The following is a 24,260-nucleotide window of genomic DNA, read 5'->3' as shown; positions in this document are numbered from 1 at the left end:
TTCCCGTCTTCTCTGCGAGAATTAGGCGAGGAAACCAACACCTGGGCTCCCAGGTCGCTGGGAGCAAGGCTAGGACGAGAAGATGCATTTGTTCCCCTCCCTTCATTCACTGACGAGGCCGTTTCCGGAACCTGCGCCCCGGCGCTGCGGGCCGGCCAGACACGACAGGCCGCCGCCCTGCAGGTGCTCATGCGGCCTGCGGCCCGGCGAACTAGAGGAGCGCGTGCCCTGGACAGCGCAGCCACTGGCGGTCGTGCCCAGCCAGTGGACCTATGACAATATTTTCAGGAGTGCGAACAAAAAGAGCGCTTGGCAGACCGACTAGCTCAGGGGCCACATGGAAGCCTGGCGAGCGCAGGGACGGAAAGTGACCGCAGTGGGTCATCTGGTCGCAAATTCCTAACTAGGCCGATCATTGCTTCCATAGCAAACGTCAGTCTTTACCTTAACGGAGCCCTGCCCCTCGTTCTTACCCATCTAGGATAAAATGCTTTTGAAAAGTCAAAGTAATTTTCCTTGGAGACGGACTTACTGGTAACAGACCAAGTCCACACTGGAAGCTCCTTTCATTGTTATGCTGCCCCCGTACCATCTCTTCATTAGGTCAAATGTTAACTACCTTGTACCCAGCAATGTGAAAGAAGTACGTATACCATTTTGCTTTTTAATGTAATCCTAGCCGTTTAACCACTTTGTTTTCTTTCGCCTCTTTAACCAATAGATTTCATGTAGCCTTATGCTTTCTCTTGACTTTTTTTTTTGTCTTCGTGATTCTAAATGTTTAAAATAAGCTGCAAAACTGGTTTTGGGCAATTCTTCAAACTTGGCTCAAATAAATTCGTATAAAGCTTTGTAAGGATTTGGACGTGGAGGCGTGTGTGGGGACTGGGAGGAAGGGCAAAAGATGGCTGGGCAGATAAATGGGAGAGCATGCAGCTTAGGGAAGGTCTGAAATAGTATGACAGATGAGGCTGACAGAGGAGATAGTCTGTGGGCCTCACTCAAGAGTGTACTATGGCCCTGACCGGTTGGCTCAGTGGTAGAGCATTGGCCTGGCGTGCAGAAGTCCCGGGTTCGATTCCCGGCCAGGGCACACAGGAGAAGCGCCCATCTGTTTCTCCACCCCTCCCCCTCTCCTTCCTCTCTGCCTCTCTCTTCCCCTCCCGCAGCTGAGGCTCCATTGGAGCAAAGATGGCCCCGGGCGCAGAGGATGGCTCTGTGGCCTCTGCCTCAGGCGCTGGACTGGCTCTGGTCGCAACAGAGCAACGCCCTGGAGGGGAAGAGCATCGCCCCCTGGTGGGCATGCTGGGTGGATCCCGGTGGGGTGCATGCGGGAGTCTGTCTCCCCATTTCCAGCTTCAGAAAAATACAAAAAAAAAAGAGTGTACTATGTATCCTGATTTATTGATGTCACCCCATTAAAATTAATAAAAGTTAAAAAAATAAGTGTGAGTACTAATGAGTCATTGAAAGGTTTTCCGGAAGGGACTGCCATAATCAGATTTGTTTTAAAATCAACTTGGTTACACTGTGCAGGATAGATTGCATATGTGGGTAAGATGGTAGCAAGGAGGCTAATGGAAAGAAATTCTTTACATAATAGATACAAATGGGGAGGGTCTGAACTAAGACAGTAGCAGTAAGATTGGAAATGGGCAGACTAATTTTTAATACAGAGGTAAAATCAAGAGAACTTGGAGAGAAAAGCAGTATAGAGTTACTGCATTTAAGAGGGGTGTGTGTGGGAGGGTGGGGGCGGCATTGTGGTACAGCCTGAAGAAATAAGTTAAGTGTTATTAGAGCAGTAGGAAAAGCCTTTGAAAATATTGTCATAGGTCCACAGGAAGCCAGAGTGGTCAACAGGTTCTAAATGCTAGAGATTTAAGTCAGTCAAAAACTGAGATGTACCCTAAATTCTCCAATGAGGAGATTATCCCTGATTTTCAGAAGTTTCACTATTGGAGCAGTAGGGAGGAGCCACATGACCACAGGGTAAGGAATGAGTATGGGGATGGACTGCTCTCTATCTATTCTGGAAGAAGACATACTGTGGAAGAGGAGTAAAAGGCAGGGGAGCTGGGGAAACAGTAGGCAGTCAGGTTGCACAAGTGGTTTATCTGTGATGTGAGAGATGATGGGAGATTTGAGGTGTCCAGAAGAGATGATTCTGGAGCTTCCCAGGGGCCTAGGATTAGTCTAGGGATTCAAAGAGAGTCAACTGAGTGAATGAATGCACATCTTCCTTAATTCTCTTATTTCACAGGAACACACTATTTAGTGGCTTCTTAAGATGGAGAATGTGAGCTGAAGTTTTTGAGCCCTCACATAATCTTTAGGTATTATTCAACCCTCCAATTTATTAGTATTTTGGCTTGAAGCCCAAGGTTACTGGCTTGGCTGGAGCCTCCCAGTCAAGGCATGTATAAAGAGGAATCAATGAACAACTAAAGTGCTACAAGTACAAGTTGATGCTTCTCTCTCATGTCTCTTTTTGTCTATTGCTAAAAAGAAAGAAAGAAAGAAAGAAAGAAAGAAAGAAAGAAAGAAAGAAAGAAAGAAAGAAAGAAGAAAGGAAGGAAGGAAGGAGAGAGAGAGAGAGAGAGAGAGAGAGAGAGAGAGAGAGAGAAAGAAAGAAAGAAAGAAAGAAAGAAAGAAAAGAAAAAAACAATTTGGTCTGAAGTACTGAAAATCATTAGCCTTGCCTGGGGCTGACACAGGTCTCAGTCCAATTCTTCAGGCTCTTTTATTTTGTCCTTCCTTCCCAAGCCTCAGAGGTCAGGCCAGTCACTGCTGGCCTCCCAGAGACCAAAACCATAAACATGATCTTTGTGCTTTGTAACTCTATTTTTATTGTTTGTGTGGACTGGAACTTCAGAGGAGGTCATTGAGGAGGCTGTGATCCAGCTGAAATGGGGGGGCCTGGGTTAGGGGGCAAATAGTGGGGACAGAGAGGAGAAGACTAGCATGAGAAGTATTATGTAATTAAAATTGATAATTTATAACTGAGTATATATGAAATGTCCATTTAGGAAAGTCTTAGTGGTGGACAAAATCACATTAGAAAGGTGAAGTAAAATACCATTTAAATATATTATATTGAAGAAATCAATGTGATTTCATGACCCTAAAGAAATGTGTTTAGCTCTGTCACTACAAAATGGCTCAAGTACAACAAAAGCAGCATTTTCACCCAACACTAACTCATTCTCACCCTAGTCACCCAGATTTTAATCTCTAATATATATATATACATATATATATATGTGTGTATATATATATATATATGTGTGTGTGTGTGTGTGTGTGTGTGTATATATATATATATTTAAAACTAAAAGGAATCAGGTCTCCTTGGAGTTAATTTAATTTGCTTTGAAGCAGAAAAAAAAATCAAGCTGGTCCTTGATCTAATTGTTCCCTAAAAGAAGCCCAGAACCCGATTTCTGATAGGCGATGCTAAAAGGGTAAAGGCACCAATGGACAGTTTGCCAAGACACTGATTTGAGTATAAAATAAAATAATAATGATGGACCTGGCCAGTTAACTCAATGGTAGAGCATTGGCCCAGCGTGTGGATGTCCTGGGTGTGATTCCCAGTCAGGGCACATAGGAGAAGCGTCCATCTGCTTCTCCACCTCTCCCCCTCTCACTTCTCTCTCTCTTCCCTACCTGCTGCCAATGGCTTGATTGGAGAGAGTTGGCCCCTGGTGCTGAGGATGGCTCCATGGCCTCTGCCTCAGGCTCTAAGAAAAGCTCAGTTGCTGAGCAACAGAGCAACACCCCAGATGGGCAGAGGATTGCCCCCTAGCGGGTTTGCTGGTTGGGTCCCATTTGGGGCGCAAACGGGAGTCTGTCTCTCTGCCTCCCTTCCTCTCACTGAATAAAAATAATGGTTAATTAGAAAAGCTGAGTTTATAAAAAGGCTATGAGTTAATGACTTCATGCTTATAGTAAAATGAACTAAAAAATAGGTAGTTGTGATTAACAAAGGAGACAATATAATAGCTATGTCTTTTTAATAAGTCAGAAAGTATTGATAGGTATGGGTATCTTGTTTCTTTATAAAGCTTGTATCTGTTAATAAGGTATGGCTATATACAAGCTTCTATCTAGGGAAAGTGAGATGACACTTGTAAAGGAGCCAAATGCTCCTGGGAAACATGCAGGTATAAGGGGTCCAGCAGTTTATTCACCCTGATGGCTACATGCCACAACCATGTTAATTGCAGTGCAATGCTGGTAAGACATACATGAATTTCCAAATAGGTGAGCAGACCAGACTTGACATGCAACACAATAAACTAGATACATTCAGTCAGAGAAGATGTAAAGAAATATTCACCAACCCTCAAAAAAAAAAAATTCTACATGAAAGCCGTCTTATATAAGACATGTAACTTTGAAGTAAAAAGGGAAGAATCTGATGCCAGCAATGTGGGTGAGTTGGCAGACTATAACCAAGTCCCTGGTCCCCATGCCAAACTAACAAGTTGCTGACTCTGAACTTTTAGTCTCTGCTGGTCAGAAATTGAAGGTGTTTTTGAGGATAGGTATGGTAAGATCCTTAAATCTAGGGCTGTGTAAAACTTAAATTTGGTGAGTAACTGACATCCTAGAATAGTATATAAAATGAGAACACTGGCAATGGCACGAGATACAGCATCAACCCAGGATGCTGAGGTCCCCAGTTGGAAACCTCAAGGTTGCCAGCTTGAGCGCAGGCTCACCAGCTTGAGCATTGCGTTGCTGGCTTGAGTGTCAGATCATAGACATGACCCTATGATTGCTGGCCTGAGCCCAAAAGTTGCTGGCGTGAAGCCCAAGGTCGTTGGCTGGAGCCCACAGTCACTGGCTTGAGCAAGGGGTCACTGGATTGGCTTGAGCCCCCTGGTCAAGGCACGTATGAAAAGCAATCAGTGAACATCTAAAATGAAGCAACTATGAGTTGATGCTTCTCATCTCTTTTCTGCCCCCCTCTCTTCCTTCCTGTCTCTCTAAAAAACAAACAAACAAAACAAAACAAAGACTGAAATACTGAGATGTAAGAATGAATATGGATTAAAATACAAAAAGTTGTATCTGTGGTATAGCCAGTTTTGATGTAAAGATATTTAGTTTTGTTATATTTTGTGAGTCCTTTTTGCTTTTAAAATGATTTAAAACTTTTAAGAGATCTTCTATATCAGACTTGAGATTTTAATTAAGTTCTTACAAGTGGTAAGAACATCTGAGTATCCATTTTAAGGCACATGTTAACTTAGTGATTATGTTGAAGAGTTACCCTATTTCTCCCATAACTGGACATTAGCTAGTCAGGCAAAAATCCTAAAGGAGATTTTCTTTGTTTGTAATGAGCTTTTTCCCCTCAGAAAAATAAAGTTCTTTCACAGATAACAGAAGTGTATATACTTTAGTAATTTTAATCAACCACACTGTGCGTATAGGAGTCTGCTACTGTCTGTGTTGCACATATGTATAGTATATAGTTTAAATGTGTCCATTAAGCCACACAGAGCATTTCTCTGGAGGATCCTAATTAGTTTTTCTCTAGGTTACTAATGGCTGACTTCAAAACCTTTGAGATTCACATAAAGAGAGAAATTGAAGTGATTTTGTGCCAAACACTCAAATTTTACCAGATAATTTAAGCAAGAGTGCACAATGTCATGGCTTAGAATGATCTAATAGTTGGCCAAGTCACCATGTTGCCTATATAAATAAACATTTTAAATTAGTAAACTTTAGTTGCCGTTAGAGACAGAAGGTACATTTCAGTTGGGTTAGTGTAAGATATTAAGAAAGCTAGTATATTCCAGAGTTCACATTTCAGTCATTTCTCATGAGCCAGACTTTATAGTTCTCCAAATAGAAAGGTCATAGTTTTTTCTGGAAACAGGACAGGGTAGCAAAACAGCCTTTTAAGAGCAGAATTAAATGAGTCAAAAGTTTAAGGATTAAAAGAAAAGAAGGAAAAAAGAACAGTTTAGGGATTAAACTTCCGTTAATGTTGTGTGGGCTTAAAGAAATATTACATGCCCTGGCCGGTTGGCTCAGTGGTAGAGTGTTGGCCTGGTGTGCAGGAGTCCCGGGTTCGATTCCCGGCCAGGGCACACAGGAGAAGCGCCCATCTGCTTCTCCACCGCTCCCCCTCTTCTTCCTCTCTGTCTCTCTCTTCCCCTCCCACAGCCAAGGCTCCATTGGAGCAAAGATGACCTGGGCGCTGGGGATGGCTCCATGGCCTCTGCCTCAGGCGCTAGACAGGCTCTGGTCGCAACAGAGCTACTCCCCGATGGGCAGAGCATTGCCCCCTGGTGGGCGTGCCGAGTGGATCCTGCTGGGGCGCATGCGGGAATCTGTCTGATTGCCTCCCTGTTTCCAGCCTGGGGGGGGGGGGAGAAATATTACACAATAAGTTTTTTCAGTTTATCTAGATTTTGAACATGTGTTAAGATTTAAGCAATGCTAAATTAAATTAGTCATATGTCATATGCCACCCTCTTCTAACGGCTTCCAACTAGAAAATCGTAGGGCGATGAATATGCTATCTCCGTTAAAAATCATGTTTTACTTAGAAATAAGGATTCTGATAAAATAGAAGCTCTTTTACAGAAAAATCAGAGCTATAAACTTTCCAGTACAAAACAGTTACATTACAAAGTAGGTAATCCAGCTTCACATAGACCTTTTATATTAAGAAGAGAGTTTTTCTGGTTCCTTTAGTTTAAACAGTAAATGATCCTTATGCATGCAAAATACAGTGTGTCTGTAAAGTCATGGTGCACTTTTGACCGGTCACAGGAAAGCAACAAAAGATGATAGAAATGTGAAATCTGTACCAAATAAAAGGAAAACTCTCTCAGTTTCATACCTGTTCGGTGCAGTTTGATGTGGGCTCACGCACAGAGTTTTTAGGGTTCCTTAGGTAGCTATCCTGTATAGCCTCTACAGACTCGGCACTGACTGACTGATGGCCTACCAGAACAGGGTTTCTCCACCAAACTGCCGGTTTTCTTCAACTGCTTATCCCACCAAGTAATGTTATTCCTATGTGGTGGCACTTCATTATAAACACGCTGATATTCACATTGCACTTTGGTAATGAATTTGAATTTAGCGAGCCACAAAACACACTGAACTTTCCTCTGTACCATCCACATCTCAACTGGCATGGCCGTGGGCTGCTCTGCTGTATAAACGGTGTTACGTCATCATCTGCGCATTCGCACATGCTACCACATTATCCTACAGAAACTGGGAGGGTTTTCCTTTTATTTGGTGCAGATTTCACATTTCTATCGTCTTTTGTTGCTTTCCTGTGACTGGTCAAAAGTGCACCATGACTTTGCTGGCACACTGTATTTAAACTTACCTTTTTCCAGGAACACAGCAATTGTGTGATGAATAAAACTTCTTTTTGATATATATGTGTAGCAGCCTCTTATGCCATTCAAACCTGATCCTACTCATAGAGCTGAGTGATGTGTATTTTACAAGGAAGGAGGTAGAAGCATAGAGCTACAGTGATGGAGTAAGAAAGAACTCAGTTATCTTGGGCCAGCAGTGTGGAGAGGGCTATGCGGAGCATCACCCTCTCACTGGTCCCCACTCACAGCATTCTGGGGCACCCTTGTGCCAGTCAGCATTATGAAGCCTCATGGGAAAGGAGGACAGATGGCAGCAGTTGACAGAAGCCTCCAAGATGCTACTGCTCTATCTGTCCTCATCAACATGACCTGGGCACATGTCTGACACACAGATACACATACCCTGTGTGCATCGCCGATATCTAAGTGTTGGTGGTCAGAGCCCATGGAACTCAGCCCAAGTGCATTGATTTATGGGTGATGAATGCTTTGGTGGCAAACGTCTTGTTCATTTCCACAGATTACCTATGTCTATAAGGGTGACATGCTTCCAGGAACTTTGTTTTTGTTTGTTTTGCTGTTGTTTCTATATTGAGTCATTGTTCTTTCTCTGGTACAATCTTTGTTGTAAAAATAAGGGACCTAACAAGCTAATGTGCATGTTGTAGCTCAAAAAACCGTAATGCTCTTATCTGGCTGATCTTTTGCTTGCTTCCACCTTTTCCATATATTTGATTATTCTTAGAAACATCTCGAAATTTAAAAAAAATATATGTTTACTGATGAAAAGATGTAAGTATGCAAATATAACAAGGGACAGAAACTGCCTCCAAAGGAATTGTATAAATCTGTTACTTTATTACAAAATGTCCACTCACAAAAAAACTCAAGAAAACTTTTATACTTTTATATTTGGGAAAGGGACTGTGTCTCAGATACAAAATAATTTACACATAATACATACAATTTTATTTTATATAGAAATAGGTCATTATTACAACAGCTGTACAATTCACTACACTTCATCTTGTAATTACATAAAATCTTTTCTAGAAACATCTCAACATAACAGAACATACAAAAAAAAAAAGCAAAGTGCATTTTGAAAAGGAGATCTGGCCCTGGCCGATTGGCTCTGTGGTAGAGTGTTGGCCCAGCATGTAGAAGTCCTGGGTTCGATTCCCAGCCAGGGCACACAAGAGAAGCGCCCATCTGCTTTTCCACCCTTCCCCCTCTTCTTTTTCTCTATCTCTCTCTTCTCCTTCTGCAGCCAAGGCTCCATTGGAGTGGAGTTGGCCCGGGCACTGAGGACGGCTCCATGGCCTCCACCTCAGGCACTAGAATGGCTCTTGTTGCAACAGAGCAATGCCCCAGATGGGCAGAGTATTGCTCCCTGGTGAGCATTCTGGGGGGATCCCACTTGGACGCATGCAGGAGTCTGTCTGTTTGCCTCCCTGCTTCTCACTTCAGGGGGGAATAAAAGGAGATCCAATCCTGGGTCTTATAATGAAAGATATAAGAAAGTGCAGCAATCTTCCTTACAGGGTCAGCACAAGCAGCCGTTCCATAGGGCCTGGCGCCCCACAAGCTCTCCTTTCATAGCCCAAGAGTTCTTTTTTTTTTTTTTAAATATGACTTTTTAAAAAAAATATTTTATTTATTAATTTTTTAGAGAGAGAGGAGTGAGAGAGAGAGACAGAGAGAGAGAGAAGGGGGAGGAGCAGGAAGCATCAACTCCCATATATACCTTGACCAGGCAAGCCCAAGGTTTTGAACCAGCAACCTCAGTGTTCCAGGTCGACGCTTTATCCCACTGCGCCACCACAGGTCAGGCCCCAAGAGTTCTTAAGATTCTGGAATGTCATCTGCATGATTGTGCTTTGCTGAGTCCCCTTAGTAGATGCAATCAATGAAGTAAACAGGAAATAGTCCAGTGTTATGTTTAGGGGGAAAAAGTAATCACCAGGACAGTGTAGGGTGAAGAGCCTCATTCGATTAGGATTTGGGCTAGAGGATGTGATTTTGCTGCCTAGTTTATAATGACCAGCTTTGCTCTGTGATTGGCTGGTTGGTTGTGTTCCTGTGATCTCCCAAAAAAGTCATGAGACCCCTTTTTTTTTTTTTAATTGAAAGCGCCTAAGTTATCTCCTCTGCGCAGCTGTGAAAATTAAAACAAAACAACCATTAAAAATAATGAAAAAATTTCTTATTATCTCTTCAACAGAGCTCTAAACTAGTGCTTCTGGAATAAAAAGAAGGTTAAGAGAGTGAAGGACAGCTAGCACATATAGACAGCCACTGCTAGTAGAGTGACCAGTGTGCTCTTGGGAAGTTATAATGAGATCAGCCATCCGATATGGTCTACTGAGTCATGACATCCAAATATGGCTGCAGAGTGTGCAGGGTGTGTGAACAAGAGAAACAGCTGGATTCCTGATGATTCCCACATGCCAGCAGCTGTGCTCCAGCAACGGTTACCATCCAGGAGATCTAAAATGTGTGTAGTGTGCACAAATGCTTAGGGTTTAGTTCAAACTCTTCTCTTTTGCCCATCTATTGGTTAAAGCTGATTGGGACCCAAATGAGGTGGCAGCTGGAGGTGGCAGCCACTGGGGCATCTGCTGGAGACCAGAGGACTCAGACAGGCTGCTGACCCTTTGCGGAAGGCAAGGGTGCTGGGGCTGGGGCTGCAGGGCAAAGTGCAGGGTACTTGGCTGTTGTGAGTAGGTGGACAGAAGTAGCAAGTCCTGCTGCTCACTGTGCAACGAGGTTGGTGCCTGGATCTGGAAAGGAGAGGAAAAGGGCTCCAGAGGTGCTTCAGTGACCCCACAACTCCTTAGCTGAAATGCAGATATGGACAGACTACAGGACTCTCCCCCATGGCTGGGGGGGTCTCACAGTGAGGGTTTGGGTGTGACCTTGAGAGTGGAGTGAATGGAGGAGAAAGGAACTCCACACTTGAGCAGATGGGGGTGAACTGTGAACCCAAGCTTCCCACCAGCACAAGGGGTTCCTTCTGGCTCAGTGAGCCTGCGGGGAATGGTGTCCTGAACACGTGCACACAGTTCACATGGAGCTTGTGTGTTTCTGGGTGTTGGAAGTTGACCCACATGCAGATAATTGGCAGGGCAGAATCTTAATAGGCATGCAATTTGCACACTTTCATTGGTGCTCCTGGATTTCATAATTCCTATAAACAAACCAGCATCTACTAGGAAACATCCTGATTTGCAGCTCGGAGATTTCAACTGGCCAAACCCCAACTCTGGAAACGTGGAACCTTCAATCTCACCTCCCTCTCTTCTCGCCCATGAAATCTCCCCCTCCAAGTGATCTGGCCCACCCTGTTTTGAAGCTGCCCAAGCACAGCTGCCCTTCCAGTTTGACTGAGGCTGTCTCTCTTGCTGGACACTGGCCTATCACCTACACTCACTCACCTATACTTCGAGCACTCCCCAAACATCCAGCTGTGCAGCAGGTGTCTGTGTCCTTCTTTCAGGGAGTCCTCCCAGCCTTAGTGCTCACTCAGCACTGACCCAGAGCCTGGCTCTCTGACAGCAGTCTCCCACATTGCACTACAAGACCCTGAGAGCTGTGCAATGTGTGTGTCCTCAGCCCTGCAGCTTTGTTGAAGAACTCTCCCTCAGCCTATGCTTGCTCTCTCAGAGCATCAGTTCCTGTTCCACATCATGTCTGTGTCCTACAAGGTGACAAGATGTGTAAAGCTGAGTCTTGAATTGACTCCTACTATGCCTGGGTCAGGGGGATTAGGAAAGTGTACCACAAGTGGTGTAGTAGCTTTGGAATAAAATTAGATTTTAGATCTTCAAGGATGACTCTACATTTCTAGTCCTCTGTTCTCAAACCATCTGCCATTGCACACTCTTCTATGGCTTAAAGGTGCCCAAGAAGGGCAGGTGGGGTGAAGGGAAAGCCAGTGTCTTTGGCACTTGCCTGAAATGACTGGTGACCACATAAAAACATGCTGCACATTTTCCTGGAAAGCCCTGACTTCCTGAAATATTATCATATTTATTAAGGAAGTCTGATGAGTTTTTAAACATGATTTAATTTAATATTTGTAAAAGACTGTGTATAAACACACTATGAAGGCCAATAAACACAGTTTTCAGGGGCTGATTTTCACCTTAAAAATATGGCCACCATAATAAAAATTACTTTTTAAAAATGAACCTTTTTAGCATATAACTGTATGAAGCATAACAGCTGATGCTAAATTTCTTATGTATATTGAGAACCTTTGAGAATTATGAACTTTAGAAACTATAAAGGTTCAAATACAAATCTGTCGAGGGCTTATTTTGGTCCCACTGTCCAGAACCACCTCGAAAGCAAGTGAGGAAAAGACCTGTCAAGGTGTGGGCTTGGAGCTGGGCTCTGTGTTCCTGGCCCCATTATCACCTGGTACCCACCTGCAGGAAATGCTGCTGAGGCTGCTGCAGGGCCTGTGCAGGCTGCAGGGGCGCCGGCTGGGAGCTGAGGAGGCTGGGCTGCAGCACTGCCTGACCCGTCAACAGGACGGGCGTCGAGGTGCTACTGTTGGTGCTGTGCACGTCTGTGTTCGGAAACACGGCCTGGCTCTGTGAATACCTGTTCGGTTTCATGTGGGAAGGAAAAGACAGCCTTTTAAGAAAGAGGTTTTGCTATGACAATGACAACACAGGCAACAGTGGAAGATACACTAGATCTCATCAAAATGAAAATGTTTTGTAAAGATGTGGAATGAAAAGTCCACCTGGGAAAAATATTTGCAAATCATATCTCTATTACGAAGGAATTGCTCTCCAGAATATGAAAAAGTCTCCTATTACTTAACAATGACCACCAACCTGGTTAAAACATGGGCAAAGTTCTTGAATGGACATGTCTCTAAAGAAAAGATACAGCCTGACCAGGCGGTAGTGCCGTGGATAGAGCATCGGATTGGGATGCAGAGGACCCAGGTTCGAAACACTAAGGTTGCTGGCTTGAACAAAGGCTTATCCAGCTTGAGCACAGGCTCACCAGCTTGAGTGCAGGGTCACTGGCTTGAATGTGGGATAATAGACATGACCCCATGGTAGCTGGCTTGAGCCCAAAGGTTGCTGGCTTGAAGCCCAAATTCTCTGGCTTGAAGCCCAAGGACTCTGGCTTGAGCCCACGGTCTCTGGCTTGAGCAAGGGGTCACTCACTCTGCTGTAGCCCCCTGGTCAAGGCACATATGAGAAAGCAATCAATGAACAACTAAGGAGCTGCAACAAAGAACTGATGATGCTTCTCATCTCTCTCCCTTCCTGTCTGTCTCTATCTGTCTTTCTTTCTGACTCTCTCTGTCTCTGTAAAAAAATAAAAATAAAAAAGATACAAATGGCCATTAAGCACATGAACAGATGCTCAACATCACTGATCATTAGGGAAATGCAAATAAAAACCACAGTGAGATACCATTCATAACCATTATGATGGCTATTTGGGAAAAACCCAGAAAATAACAAGTGCTGATGAGGACGGAGAGAAACTGCAACACTTCTGCCCTGTTGGCGGGCAGTTAAAAATCGTATAGCTGCTGTGGAAAACAGCCTGCCAAGTCATTAAAAAGCAAAACGCAGAAGATATAATACATACATAAATGGAATACTACTCAGTCATAAGAAATGATGACATATTGCCATTCACAACAACATGGATAGCCCTTTATACTGAGTGAAACAAGTAAATCAGAAGAAGCTAAGAACTGTATGATTTCACACATAGGTGGGATATAAAACTGAGACTTATGGACATAGATAAAAGTGAAGTAGTTACCAGGAGGAGGATATGGGGGAGGGGGAAGGGGACTTGAGTGAATGGGGAGGGGAGGAGGGGTGGGGGAAGGATGTAAAAGGGGCAAATATAAGGTGACAGAAAATGATTTGACTTTGGGTGATGGGTACACAACATAATCAACAGTTCAAATGCTACAGAAATGTTCACTTGAAACCTATGTACTCTTATTGATCAATGTCACCCTATTAAAATTAATTTTCTAAAAAAAAAATTAAAAAAATTTACATATATATATATGTATAAAATAACTTTCCTATGATTCAGCCATCCCACTCCTGGGTATATGCCCAAAAGAAGTACAAGTATGGACTCAAACAGATGTGTGTGACCTGTGTTCACAGCAGTATCATTTACAAGAGCCAACAACTCAGTGTCCACTGATGAATGAATGGATAAACAACATGTGGTCTATACATACAACAGAATATTAGCCAGCCTCAAAAAGGAAGGAAATTCTGATACGTGCTCCAGCAGGAATGAGCCTTGAGGTCATTGCGCTGAGTGAGATAATGCGCTGAGTGAGATAAGCCAGTCACTGCAGGACCAGTACTGTGTGATTCCATATACAGAGCAGTCAGATTCATGGAGACAGAGAGTAGGGTGGTGGCTGCTAGGGGCTGGGGGGATAGAGAGTTAGTGTTTAATGTAGGGAGTTTCCATTTGGGAAGATAAAAAATTTTGGGAGATGGATGGTGGTAATGATTGAACAACAATGTGAATGTAATTAATGCCATGGAACCGTACACTTAACAATGATTTTTTTCTTTAACTGAGAGCAGGGGAGGCAGAGAGACAGACTCCCACATGTGCTCCAACCCGGATTCACCTGGCAAGCCTCCTATGGGGTGATGCTCTGCCCAACTGGGGTGGTGTTCTGTTGCTCAGCAACTGAGCTATTTTTAGCACCATCCTCAGCTTGGAGGGGGGGGGGGCAAACTCGCTGGAGCTAATTGAGCCATGGCTGAGTGAAGGGGAGAGAAAGAGAGAAGGGGTGGAATGGAGAAGCAGGTGGGCACTTATTCTGTGTGCCCTGACTGCAAATCAAACCTGGGGCATCCATGTGCTGGGCCAATGCTCTACCACTGAGGAAACCAGCCAGGGCCACTTAACAATGGTTAAAATGGTAAGTTTTATGTTATATATATAGTTAACCACAATAAAAAATTAAAAAGAAAGGAAAAGGTGTAGATAATAATGAGCTATTACCAAGAGGTAGAGGAAGGCCATTAAGGAAAGTCCTGAAGGAGACAGACTAGGAACAGATGTTTAAAGAGACTAGAGAGAAGTCCATTTTGCATTCTATTTGTAGAAATGTTATTTCTCTATCCGGGGTCATTTAAACAGGCATTGGGGGTTCCAAACTTTCCCTGAAGAGGTTCTCCATGTGTATGTGTGTGGGGGGCAGAGCCAGACACATCCTAGAAGATGAAGTATTGGGTCGTGTCTGGAAGAGAGGGTAGGGGAAGATGGGGAGAGTATAAATGGGTTGACCAAAATTGGCAAATAAAGTTCTCAGGAGAGTTTTCATTTTTGCCTAGTTCACTGCATTTTAAACATCTTTGGATATATAACAAGATTCTTTGTTTCCACTCATTTGGATTACTTAGAAAGAACAGGAAAAATCCAAAACCAAATCCCAATCCCCAACTGAGAGCATCATTGAAGAATTGAAAGGCAGCTTCTGCAGTGTGCATTCCCTCTGCACTGTCACAGGGTTTTATCAGGACAAAATGAAATGATGCAGACCCTCAGAAATGCTCAGGAACCACCTGCTATTACTGGTACTAGGGGCTGAGGGAAGACACAGAAGAAAGAACTTCCATCCCAGGGGACGGCTGTATGGCCTCCACATGGGGCACGCCAGGCCTAATTGGTGAGCTGTAACCAGTGAACTTCTGCCACAAATTAAACCAGTGTTTTCACACACACAAAAGACATCTGTGAGATAGCTCTATTTCTGCTTCATTTCAAAGGGCCAGAAACTTTTCCAGTAGCTTTTCAAGTATTCCCTCCTATGCTTCCAGTAACCTTTGTCTCTAGAACTAATAGCCAAGCAAAGCTGCGTCTGGTCCTTTGGTTTCTCCTGGGGAAAGGACAGAGAGACAGTTGTGTGTCTGGGAGGGACACAGGGCCCATATTTTCTGGGTCTCACAGTCTGTAGTATAGTTCTAGAACCACAGAGCAGGCAAAATGTTTCTGTGGGATTTGCCAGCATTTGCTGGTCAGCTGGAGCCAAAGGATACATTTATCTGGGATACTGCCAAGGGTGGAGGCATTTAGATACGTAAAGACATCAGAGGATGATGAAAAACCAGGGATATAATTCATTGTTTAATTTGAGTCTTGGTTCTCAGCATGGAACTTTGACATAAAGTTTTATCTGCTCAAATGGGAAACAGTGAAAGAATAGCTACAGGAAGAGTCCTTCAGAGGGTGTGGGTTCACTGTGACCTGGCTTTAGTGTGAGACTCACAGGTAGAGCCCCTGGTACAGGCAGATGAAAGCCTGCCGGCCTGAGACCACTCAGTATGGCTCATGGCCTCCTCCCTTTACCTGGCCACCTACTTGATTTGCTGTCCAGTCCTGCTGACCTCTGAGGGCTGCCTTGCATCACAGGACCTGGGCATCATGGGCTGGATTGGCTGGCTCAGCAATAGCCTTCAAAGAGAAGAAGAAAGTGTTTTCAGCACCCAAACTGCAGATCTGCTGGAAGATAGGAGCACTTGCCCAGCCTGGCTGATGGAACACCCTTGCCTACTCTGTTCTCAGAGGATGACAAATATAGCAGGTTTCTCCCTCTGGCCATCAGGACTGCCACTCTCTCCTGTCTCTGCATAACAGAGACCAATTACAGAGGCTTAGGATCTGTTTGAATTCTGCCTCCATCTACAGCAGAAAGAAATAGACTCAAGCTCAACCTCAGTTATCTTATAAACAAGGACAGTCTGCCTACCTGAGCTGCTGATCATGGCTGAAGTCCAGGCTGGGCTGGCCTTGGTTGGCCTCCTGGGAGTTGGTAACTGGTGTGGTCAGGCTCAGAGCTGCTGAGTGCACGGCTGCCGGGCTGCCAAAGCTGGGTGTCAAGCTGCCCACCGAGTGGCGACTTCCCTGCATCATCTGCATGCTTTTTATTGGCTTGAGAGCCTGGAACATCATTTTAATGAGAAAGGTAAAATTAAGATGCACCTTGGGTGTCAATCACTCCAGGAACTCTCCCCACAACCACTTCCTGTAGACTTCTTAGTCTTTTGAATAATTTAGGACCTACAGACTACTTATGAAATTATTTTAATCTTGTGACTCTCTTCCCTCTTGGATTATAAGCACCACAAAGATTCTTTGAATCCTGGGGACTAGGACAGTGCCAGGCACTCAGTAGACAAGCCACAGATGTGTACTGAACTGAACAACATACTGCTTCACAAATTTCACTCCAGACCCGGGAAGCAGGGCCTTGCCGATTCCTCTATGAGCACCGATACCAATACCAATATGCCCCATTCCCTTACCCCTCAGGTCTTTGCTTTTGCTAATATCTTCTCAGGCCTTCTCTAGCCATCTCCTTAACAATCCAACCTGCCCCTGCCTTCACCGGTGTTCTCCCTTTGCCAGAAACAAGGTATGATTTTCACTAATTTGTATCTCTCTCCACACTTGGATCAGAGATTCTTTTTTTCTTTCTCTTTAGTTTACTGCTGTCCTTCCGCAGAAGAGTAGGAGCAAGCAGTGAGTGCTCAATAAGTATCTGTGGAGTGAAATAATGAATGAGGGGATGGGCTTGGGTTTGCTTTTGGGTTTTCTACTCTGTATCAGTATCAGATAGTGTCCACCCATCCTCTTATCTCCCCCCCCCCCAATTTTCTTGGCTATCCTCAGCCATTCATTTTTCTGTTGATCTCTAGAACCAAAAGGCTGTATTTTAAAGCAAAACTCTTAAATTTGGGTGAAGATGGACTACACTCTTATACATGTACTTCACATTTTATTGTATGTTATCTGTTTTCATTCTTAGGGCCTACCCGTAGACCAGAAGCTTCTTGAGATCAAGAACAACACTTATTCATCTTTGTTCCTCGGGGGCTGTGAATAGCAGGAGCTCGGCAGAGGTTTACTGGACCCAGGATTATGGGGTGAGTACAGGAGGCTTAAGGAGAGGCTACATCCCGTGGTCTTCCAGAAACAGGGGCTGAGGACTTCTTATGTGCACTCAATTCTAGTGCAATTAATTGACTGTCAGGCTTTTAGATAGTGGTAATGTCTGTGTTTAAAAGGCTTGGAAGGGAGGCATGGGGGCCCAGGGGAAAAGGACAACAAATGGAGGTGGATAACCTGTATTCTTACACTGATAATGGCTAAAACCAGGAGTAGATGATGGTGATATGTGGGACACATGTGTGGGGACATTTACCTGTGTTGATATCACACTCAATTCTCTGAGCAGGTGCTGGTTTGTGACCTGGGCAGATGAGATCTTCCCCGGGAGCTGAGGGCTGGTGGCAAGCGGGGACTGGGATCCTGGGGCCGACCTCTGTGGGAGCTGCTGTTGAGCATCGGGCCTCTGGGCACTGCTGAAGCTCAGGGACATAGCTGGCTGCTGCAGAAACATCTGGAAGCACAACAGGAATGTCTTTAAGGTGAGGTCACAGGGCTCCACAGGTCTGCACTTATGTCCTGTGTCCCCGGGAAGAGGTCAACTTGTTTGCTCTCTCTCATTCACTGAAAATGGAGACACAAAGTACCCAGCACCGCGGCACAGGGTAACATCCCCGAGACAAAGCAATGGGCCAGAGGGAGATATGAACCCTGACTTTAAAGGATTTTAGTCCAGTAGTGGTCTAACAGTGTCAAGATACTTAGACTAGATGGTCTATCAATACATTGCTGTATATACACCTGAAATTAACACAAAATAATATTAAATGTAAACTGTAATTAAAAAATATTTTGATGTGGTTGCATAGACTCTAAGCTGGCTTATCAGTTTCTTATTAGAGGGGAGAAACAAGATTGTTGATAGAATGAATGATGTAATAATGGGGATCGGGGGTTGGCTAACTTGTGCCATGGATCACATTGTCCTGGCAGTAGGACCAGGCCCTGTGCCCAGCCTGGAATCTTTGACCAATGACCAGGATCTGTGCCCATGTTGCAAACAGGCACCTTCAACCCAGTGCTCCAAGCTAGGATGGCAAATATGCTCCCATTAAGTAGGTGACAGCACTTCTAGGAAGGCAGAGGGTATAGAGATGATGACATCATATCAAGTCCATTTACTTTAAAACTATGTTTAAGAATAAGCTTCATAGTCATTGTGATACTTTCTATGCACTATGTTATCTAAGATGTCTCAGACATTTAAGAGGTTGGGATACATTAGCCTGCTGATTTTAATCTGAAAGTTTTAAGAGAATTTGATCAAATTTGTAAAGAGTGTTGAAGTGTTTGTGAGAAATTTGATCTACCTCATTTATAAGTTTGACTTATTTATTTAAAAATTAAAAAAATTTATCAATTTGAGAGAGAAAGAAAGGGAAACATTGATTTGTTATTCCACTTGTTTATGCATTCTGTGGTTGATCCTTTTATGTTTGTTTTTAGTGAGACAGACAGAGACAGAGAGAGGGACAGATAGGGACAGACGGGAAGGGAGAGAGATGAAAAGCATCAATTCTTTGTTGCAGCACCTTAGTTGCTCATTGATTGTTTTTTATATGTGCCTTGACTGGTGGGCCCCAGCAGACTGAGTGACCCCTTGCTCGAGCCAGTGACTTTTGTGCTGAAGTGGGAGGAGCTCATGCTCAAGCCAATGACCTTGGGTCCTCTGCATCCCGAGCCAATGCTCTGTACCACTGCCTGGTCAGGTCCTGGTAGATTCTTATATGTGCCCTGACCAGGAATTGAACCCGCTCTAGCCATTTAACTACCAGCCAGGGCCTGGTGTCTTTGATTTAATAGAATTGCTTAGGTGTTTACAAAGATTTTACTTTTTAGGTTTTTAAGTCTGTCTTGTTAGGTATGTGAAATGTTTGAAATTTAGATATAGTAAATTTGTAAATTAATGGCTTTTTTGATTATTTACAATCTCTTAAATTCATAAGCTAATTGAACATAAATAAAAACAAAAACATTGCTTCTGTTAGATGAAATTAGTAAGTTTGGAAATAAAATATAATGTCAGTTGACTTTAAAGGCTTAAGAAAAATACCTTTAATAGTTTTAATAATAATTTAAACTTAAGACCTGTAACTAGCTCTTTTACAAAAGCTTTCTCTTGGGCATTCAAAACAGTAACTGGTGTTCATGTGGGCAGTACATAGAGTGGCAATGTCAACTTATGTTATCTATATATTTTGATTCTTGACAAAGTGCTCTGCTCCATTTTAGGCCTTGACCTTTGCATTCTTTGGGGGAAGGCTTTCTGTTCTTCAGCACCTGGAGTTTGAACCTCAGTTCCTGCACTCAGTGTGGTACAGCCTTATACCCAGTACAGAACTAATGAGCCAACGTTTCCTGAGTGGTTTGGAGTAGTGAATATGAAGCCATGCAAGGCAGACACTTGGAGGAGCACTTATAGATTAAGAAGTTCAAGTGTCTGGTTCAGATGTGGAGTCACTTACCTCCCAGAGGCCCAAGGTCGGCAGGGGGCTGAGCTGAACTAGGCTTCCCCATCTAGTGCCCTGCCCACCACACCACCTATCTCCCACCATTTTGTCACAGTTCTAACCCCAACAGAGGAACCGAAAGTTTGGAATGAAGGCTCTTTGTCACTTTAGAACAGCGGTTCTCAACCTGTGGGTCGCGACCCCGGTGGGGTTGCCTAAAGCCATCGGAAAATACATAATGCATATCAGGTATTTACATTCCAAATCATAACTATAGCAAAATTACAGTTATGAAGTAGCCACCAAAATTATTTTTTGGTTTGGGGTCACCGCAACATGAGGAACTGTATTGCGGGGTCACAGTATTAGAGAGGTTGAGAACCACTGCTTTAGAAGTTAAAAAGAATTTTCAGGGTATCCATCATCTCAGATTCAGTACCCATTCAGTACAGATTCAGTCTGAGGGTCAGTGCTTCAGGTAACTCCAGTTACACATGATAACATGGCTTGTTTATAGCACACAGGGTGACCTGCACATCAGCAAAATCCCAATACTTAAACCCAATAGTATACTTTTATTTTCTGGTAGGATACAGTTTACCTTCTGATTACAGGTCAAATACATGCAATCTTTACTTATGAAGGATATAACCTAGCCTAAATCAGACATACCTTAGCTCAAATTTTAACCCCACTATGTACAAGTGGTATGACCTTGGATGATTTTCATAAGTTTTTAAAGCCTTAGTTTCCTCATTAATAACACAGTGAAACTAAGAGCACACATTTCATAACAGCACATACAGTTGGTTTGTTCCTGTGTCCCATTAATGGATGGTTTCACCCTATTTATCTCTGTATCTCCATAGTGCCTCACCAGGTGCCTGGTGTCTGCTTGCTGGCTGGGTAGACTGATGGATGGCAGATGGATGGAGGGAAGGATGGATGGATGAATGGAAGGATGGATGGAAGAAAGAAAGAAAGAAAGAAAGAAAAGAAAAGAAAGGAAGGAAAAGAAAGGAAAGGAAAGAAAGAGAAAGAAAGGAAGAAAGAAAGAAAGAAAGAAAAAAGAAAGAAAGAAAAAGAAAGAAAGAAAGAAAAGATAAAAAGAAAGAAAGAAGAGAAAGTCGGTCATTTGCCATTTTTTACAGGTGTTCTCCTGGCATTTCTTTGAGCAGCCAGCAGAAGGCATGCATGCTCTCCTAAAGAAAAGGAGAGGCATCCTTCCTGGGACTGCAAGGGCAGCAGCCCTTCCTAGGGACCTTCTCCAGACTACCTGAGCGGGCCTTGTCCTCATGACACAATCTTTTTTTTTTTTTTTTTTTTTAATTTTTCTGAGGTTGGAAACGGGGAGGCAGTCAGACAGACTCCCGCATGCGCTCGACCAGGATCCACCCGGCATGCCCACCAGGGGGCGATGCTCTGCCCATCTGGGGCATTGCTCTGCTGCAACCAGGGCCATTCTAGTGCCTGAGGCAGAGGCCACAGAGTCATCTTCAGCGCCTGGGCAAACCTTGCTCCAATGGAGCCTTGGCTGCGGGAGGGGAAGAGAGAGACAGAGAGGAAGGAGAGGGGGAGGGGTGGAGAAACAGATGGGCGCTTCTCCTGTGTGCCCTGGCCAATTCGAACCCGGGACTCGAACCTGGGACTCCAACACGCCAGGCCGATGCTCTACCACTGAGCCAACTGGCCAGGGCCCAATCTTTTTTTTTAATCATACTTAGGAAGTCTCAGCGAAAGCTCTGAGACAAGGAGTGAAGTAGGAAAGTTTGCTGTCAGGATGAGGGCCTGTGGGCAGACCTCTGCTTCCTCCACAACAAAGGGGGAGTTTGTGTCTTCTTAAAACACCAAGCATGAGAAAAAGTTTCCTAATTCAAGTGGAAAAGTTATCAGAGAAAAAAAATATACTTCTAATTTTCAAGAACAAAGCACCAAATGCGCTTGGAAATTTGGGCAATGATTCATTTATTAGGCTTTAATAATGATCAATGTTTTGCTATTAATTTGTCCCCCCACATTTTGGGGGGAAGGAGTAATTTTTACTTGTTTTTCTTTATGACTGAATCATATAGTTTTTTTTCCTCCCCCCTAAACATGTATTTAACTTTGGTTAAATATTTTGGATGGTACTTCTTTAAGTCTCTTAACTTGCAAAAATACAAGAAGGCAGACTGCTGGGGGGAGTGCTCTCTGGTTGATTATCTGTGGATAATGTTGCAGGAATTAACACAGAGAAGGAACACACTCGAGACAGAATCTGAGGGCTTAAATTTTCTGTTCTCCCTTAAGAACCCGGCATTCATTGCCATAGGTACTTTTGGGGTTAATAAAATGCACTGATCATGAGGAAGAAAAGGAATAATTCTTCATAGTAAGGAGGGAAAGACATAACCTTGTGTTGCCTGTTATTTTAGAATAAGGCCTTAACATTGGAAGGCAGGAAATAGAAACGTCTGGGCTCTGAGGAGGATGGTCATACTTCTACCTTGCTTTCAGCAGTTTCTGGCTCAATTTCTCCCTTCCCGTTGGTGTAAAAATTTCATTCAAATAATTGAAGGTCAGACATGTTCTACCAATTGGACCCTGGATTGGTGAGAAAAGATTACAGCTAGGAAAGAATAAGTAAAAAGAAACTTAGACAGCTCAGTGATTCCATTTCTTCTTTTCATGTAAAAGGTACGGGCTTTTCCCTCCTCAGTTTCACAGCTGTCCCTGAAGAGGTGGGGCTGAGGGGAGCAGCAGGGCTCCAGAGGGAATTGTGCTTTCTCAGCAAAGTTCAGCACAGGTACACAGCAGGCCTGGTGACAGTGGGCAGGAGGTGAGACTCTTGCTCAGCTCTGGCCTCTTTGAGAAGCCAGCCCTGGGCACAGAGGGCTGTGCAAGACAGCTCTGGGGAGCCCAGGGAAACAGAATGGCCTGGCCCAAGCATCCCCCTGCTGCCCAGTGACTCCACACCACTGTGTGTTAACCTCAGTGTGACGCCTGCACAGAGCCTGCCTACAGAGGGTGTCACTGCCTTTTCAGAGCTGTGTGCCAGTGGAGGGTTCATGTGGACAGCAGGGGGATGGGCAGGGACACCGCTCCAGCCATTTCCACCAGGGGTCTATTCTGCTTCCTTCTGTCTCTCTCAAGGGGGTTCAGAGGCTGAGCTCTCAGGGCAGATGCCCAGGTGCTAATTACATGTACAATTAAAGGTTGGGTAAAAAAAAAATGCACTTTGGAAAGAAAACGTCCTGGAATTACATAGGTGGTACGTGGTAAAATAAGTTATCCTTGAAATCGATCCAATATATAACCTTTTCCCTCCAAGATGAAACTCTCAGAAGATATTCTGAGACGGTGACAACTGGGGGTCACACTTAAAAGCTGCTGCTGTCAGAGCTTGCAGCACACCCCCACTGGCAGGCCACAAATGGGGTGGCCTGGAGGTGCCAGGGGCCTTCCCTCCAATCTCAGATCCCTCTGCTGTGCCCAGCAGGGTGCAGACATCATCTTTCCCAGGCCCCACTTCTGCTCTGAGTGGGAGGAAGCAGAAGCCCAGCTGCCCCACATCAGATAGCCGGGGCCAATGTGAGGGACGTGGGGCTTCAAGGGGTGGAGTTCACAGCCCTGCAGAATACAGGGTGACCCACCTTTAAACTTGTGAATGAAAGTGCAGGTGAGGTAACAAATATGTGCCCAACAGAGAGAAGGGAGAGTGGAAAGGATGCCATGCGAACTCCACATTTGGCCTGGAGCGGGAACCGAAGAGGTAGTGTTCATGAATCTCCCATGGAAATTTCAATATGCTTCAGTGGCTCATTCAGGCCATACAGAGGGACTGGGGAGCAAGTCCTGCCTGCCCATCATGGAGTGGGGAGGACAGGGCTGCACTGGACTGCTGGCCCAGCAGGGTGTCACCTGCACGCTGGAGTGCTGGACCAGGCAGAGCTGCTCCTGGATCTTGTGCAGCTCCTCCTGCTGCCACCGGATGTTGGTCTGCAGGATCCGCGTCTGCTGCTCCAGCTGATCTTTGATGGTCTGGAACATGCTGACCTGTGCTGGAAACTTCAAGGTGGAGTCAGAAAACATAACCAGATGAAAGAATTATTTCTGCCTCATGGACAGAGGTTGCTGCTGTTCTGAGTAGTCCTGCCCGTTTTCATTTCTGTCTCTTCTCCACTCTTTTCAGAGTCCCTGATGAGCAACCCACAGCCAGAGCAGAGGCTATGGGTCAGGGTTGGGTGTCCCAGGGTTCCCCTTGGGACCTTTTCTCAGACTAACCAGAATCTGCAGGCCTAATTTTTTTACATTGTCGTCTGGAAGGGCCACAGAAATGTGAGAAATGTTTGCAAACATTGCTTACAAACTGATATTTCAGATATGGCTTGGGAGATGAATGCCAAGAGTAGAGTGTCAGACAACTGCCTTCCTACCCTTCTTTCCTCTCATCTATGGCACAAGGATTTTCACATGACAGCTTCACAGG

At 44.3% G+C, this 24,260-nt stretch overlaps 1 protein-coding gene and 1 long non-coding RNA gene across 3 annotated transcripts in view; one reads left to right on the top strand and one right to left on the bottom strand.

Moving 5' to 3' along the window:
• Positions 1-17,740, top strand: LOC136330824 (uncharacterized). Its single transcript, XR_010730390.1, has 3 exons — positions 1-643; positions 17,203-17,320; positions 17,632-17,740. It is a non-coding gene; the product is annotated as an uncharacterized lncRNA (long non-coding RNA).
• Positions 8,244-24,260, bottom strand: part of NPAS2 (neuronal PAS domain protein 2) — a 274,339-nt gene continuing 258,322 nt past the window's right edge. The window contains exons 16-21 of one of the 2 annotated variants that reach the window (XM_066268232.1): positions 23,693-23,839; positions 17,599-17,796; positions 16,144-16,334; positions 15,756-15,848; positions 11,798-11,975; positions 8,244-10,147 (exon numbers count right to left, since the gene is read on the bottom strand). In XM_066268232.1, the coding sequence (XP_066124329.1) occupies positions 9,890-10,147; positions 11,798-11,975; positions 15,756-15,848; positions 16,144-16,334; positions 17,599-17,796; positions 23,693-23,839 (1,065 nt within the window). In that variant the 3' untranslated portion in view covers positions 8,244-9,889. The remainder of the gene's footprint in view (positions 10,148-11,797; positions 11,976-15,755; positions 15,849-16,143; positions 16,335-17,598; positions 17,797-23,692; positions 23,840-24,260) is intronic. The other variant, XM_066268233.1, reaches the window with a different exon arrangement.

Source organism: Saccopteryx bilineata, chromosome 3 (genome assembly GCF_036850765.1).
Source record: "Saccopteryx bilineata isolate mSacBil1 chromosome 3, mSacBil1_pri_phased_curated, whole genome shotgun sequence".
In the NCBI taxonomy this organism is placed as follows: Eukaryota; Metazoa; Chordata; class Mammalia; order Chiroptera; family Emballonuridae; genus Saccopteryx; species Saccopteryx bilineata.
The sequence above is the reverse complement of the archived record's forward strand: the minus strand, read 5'-3'. Positions and strand labels throughout refer to the sequence as shown.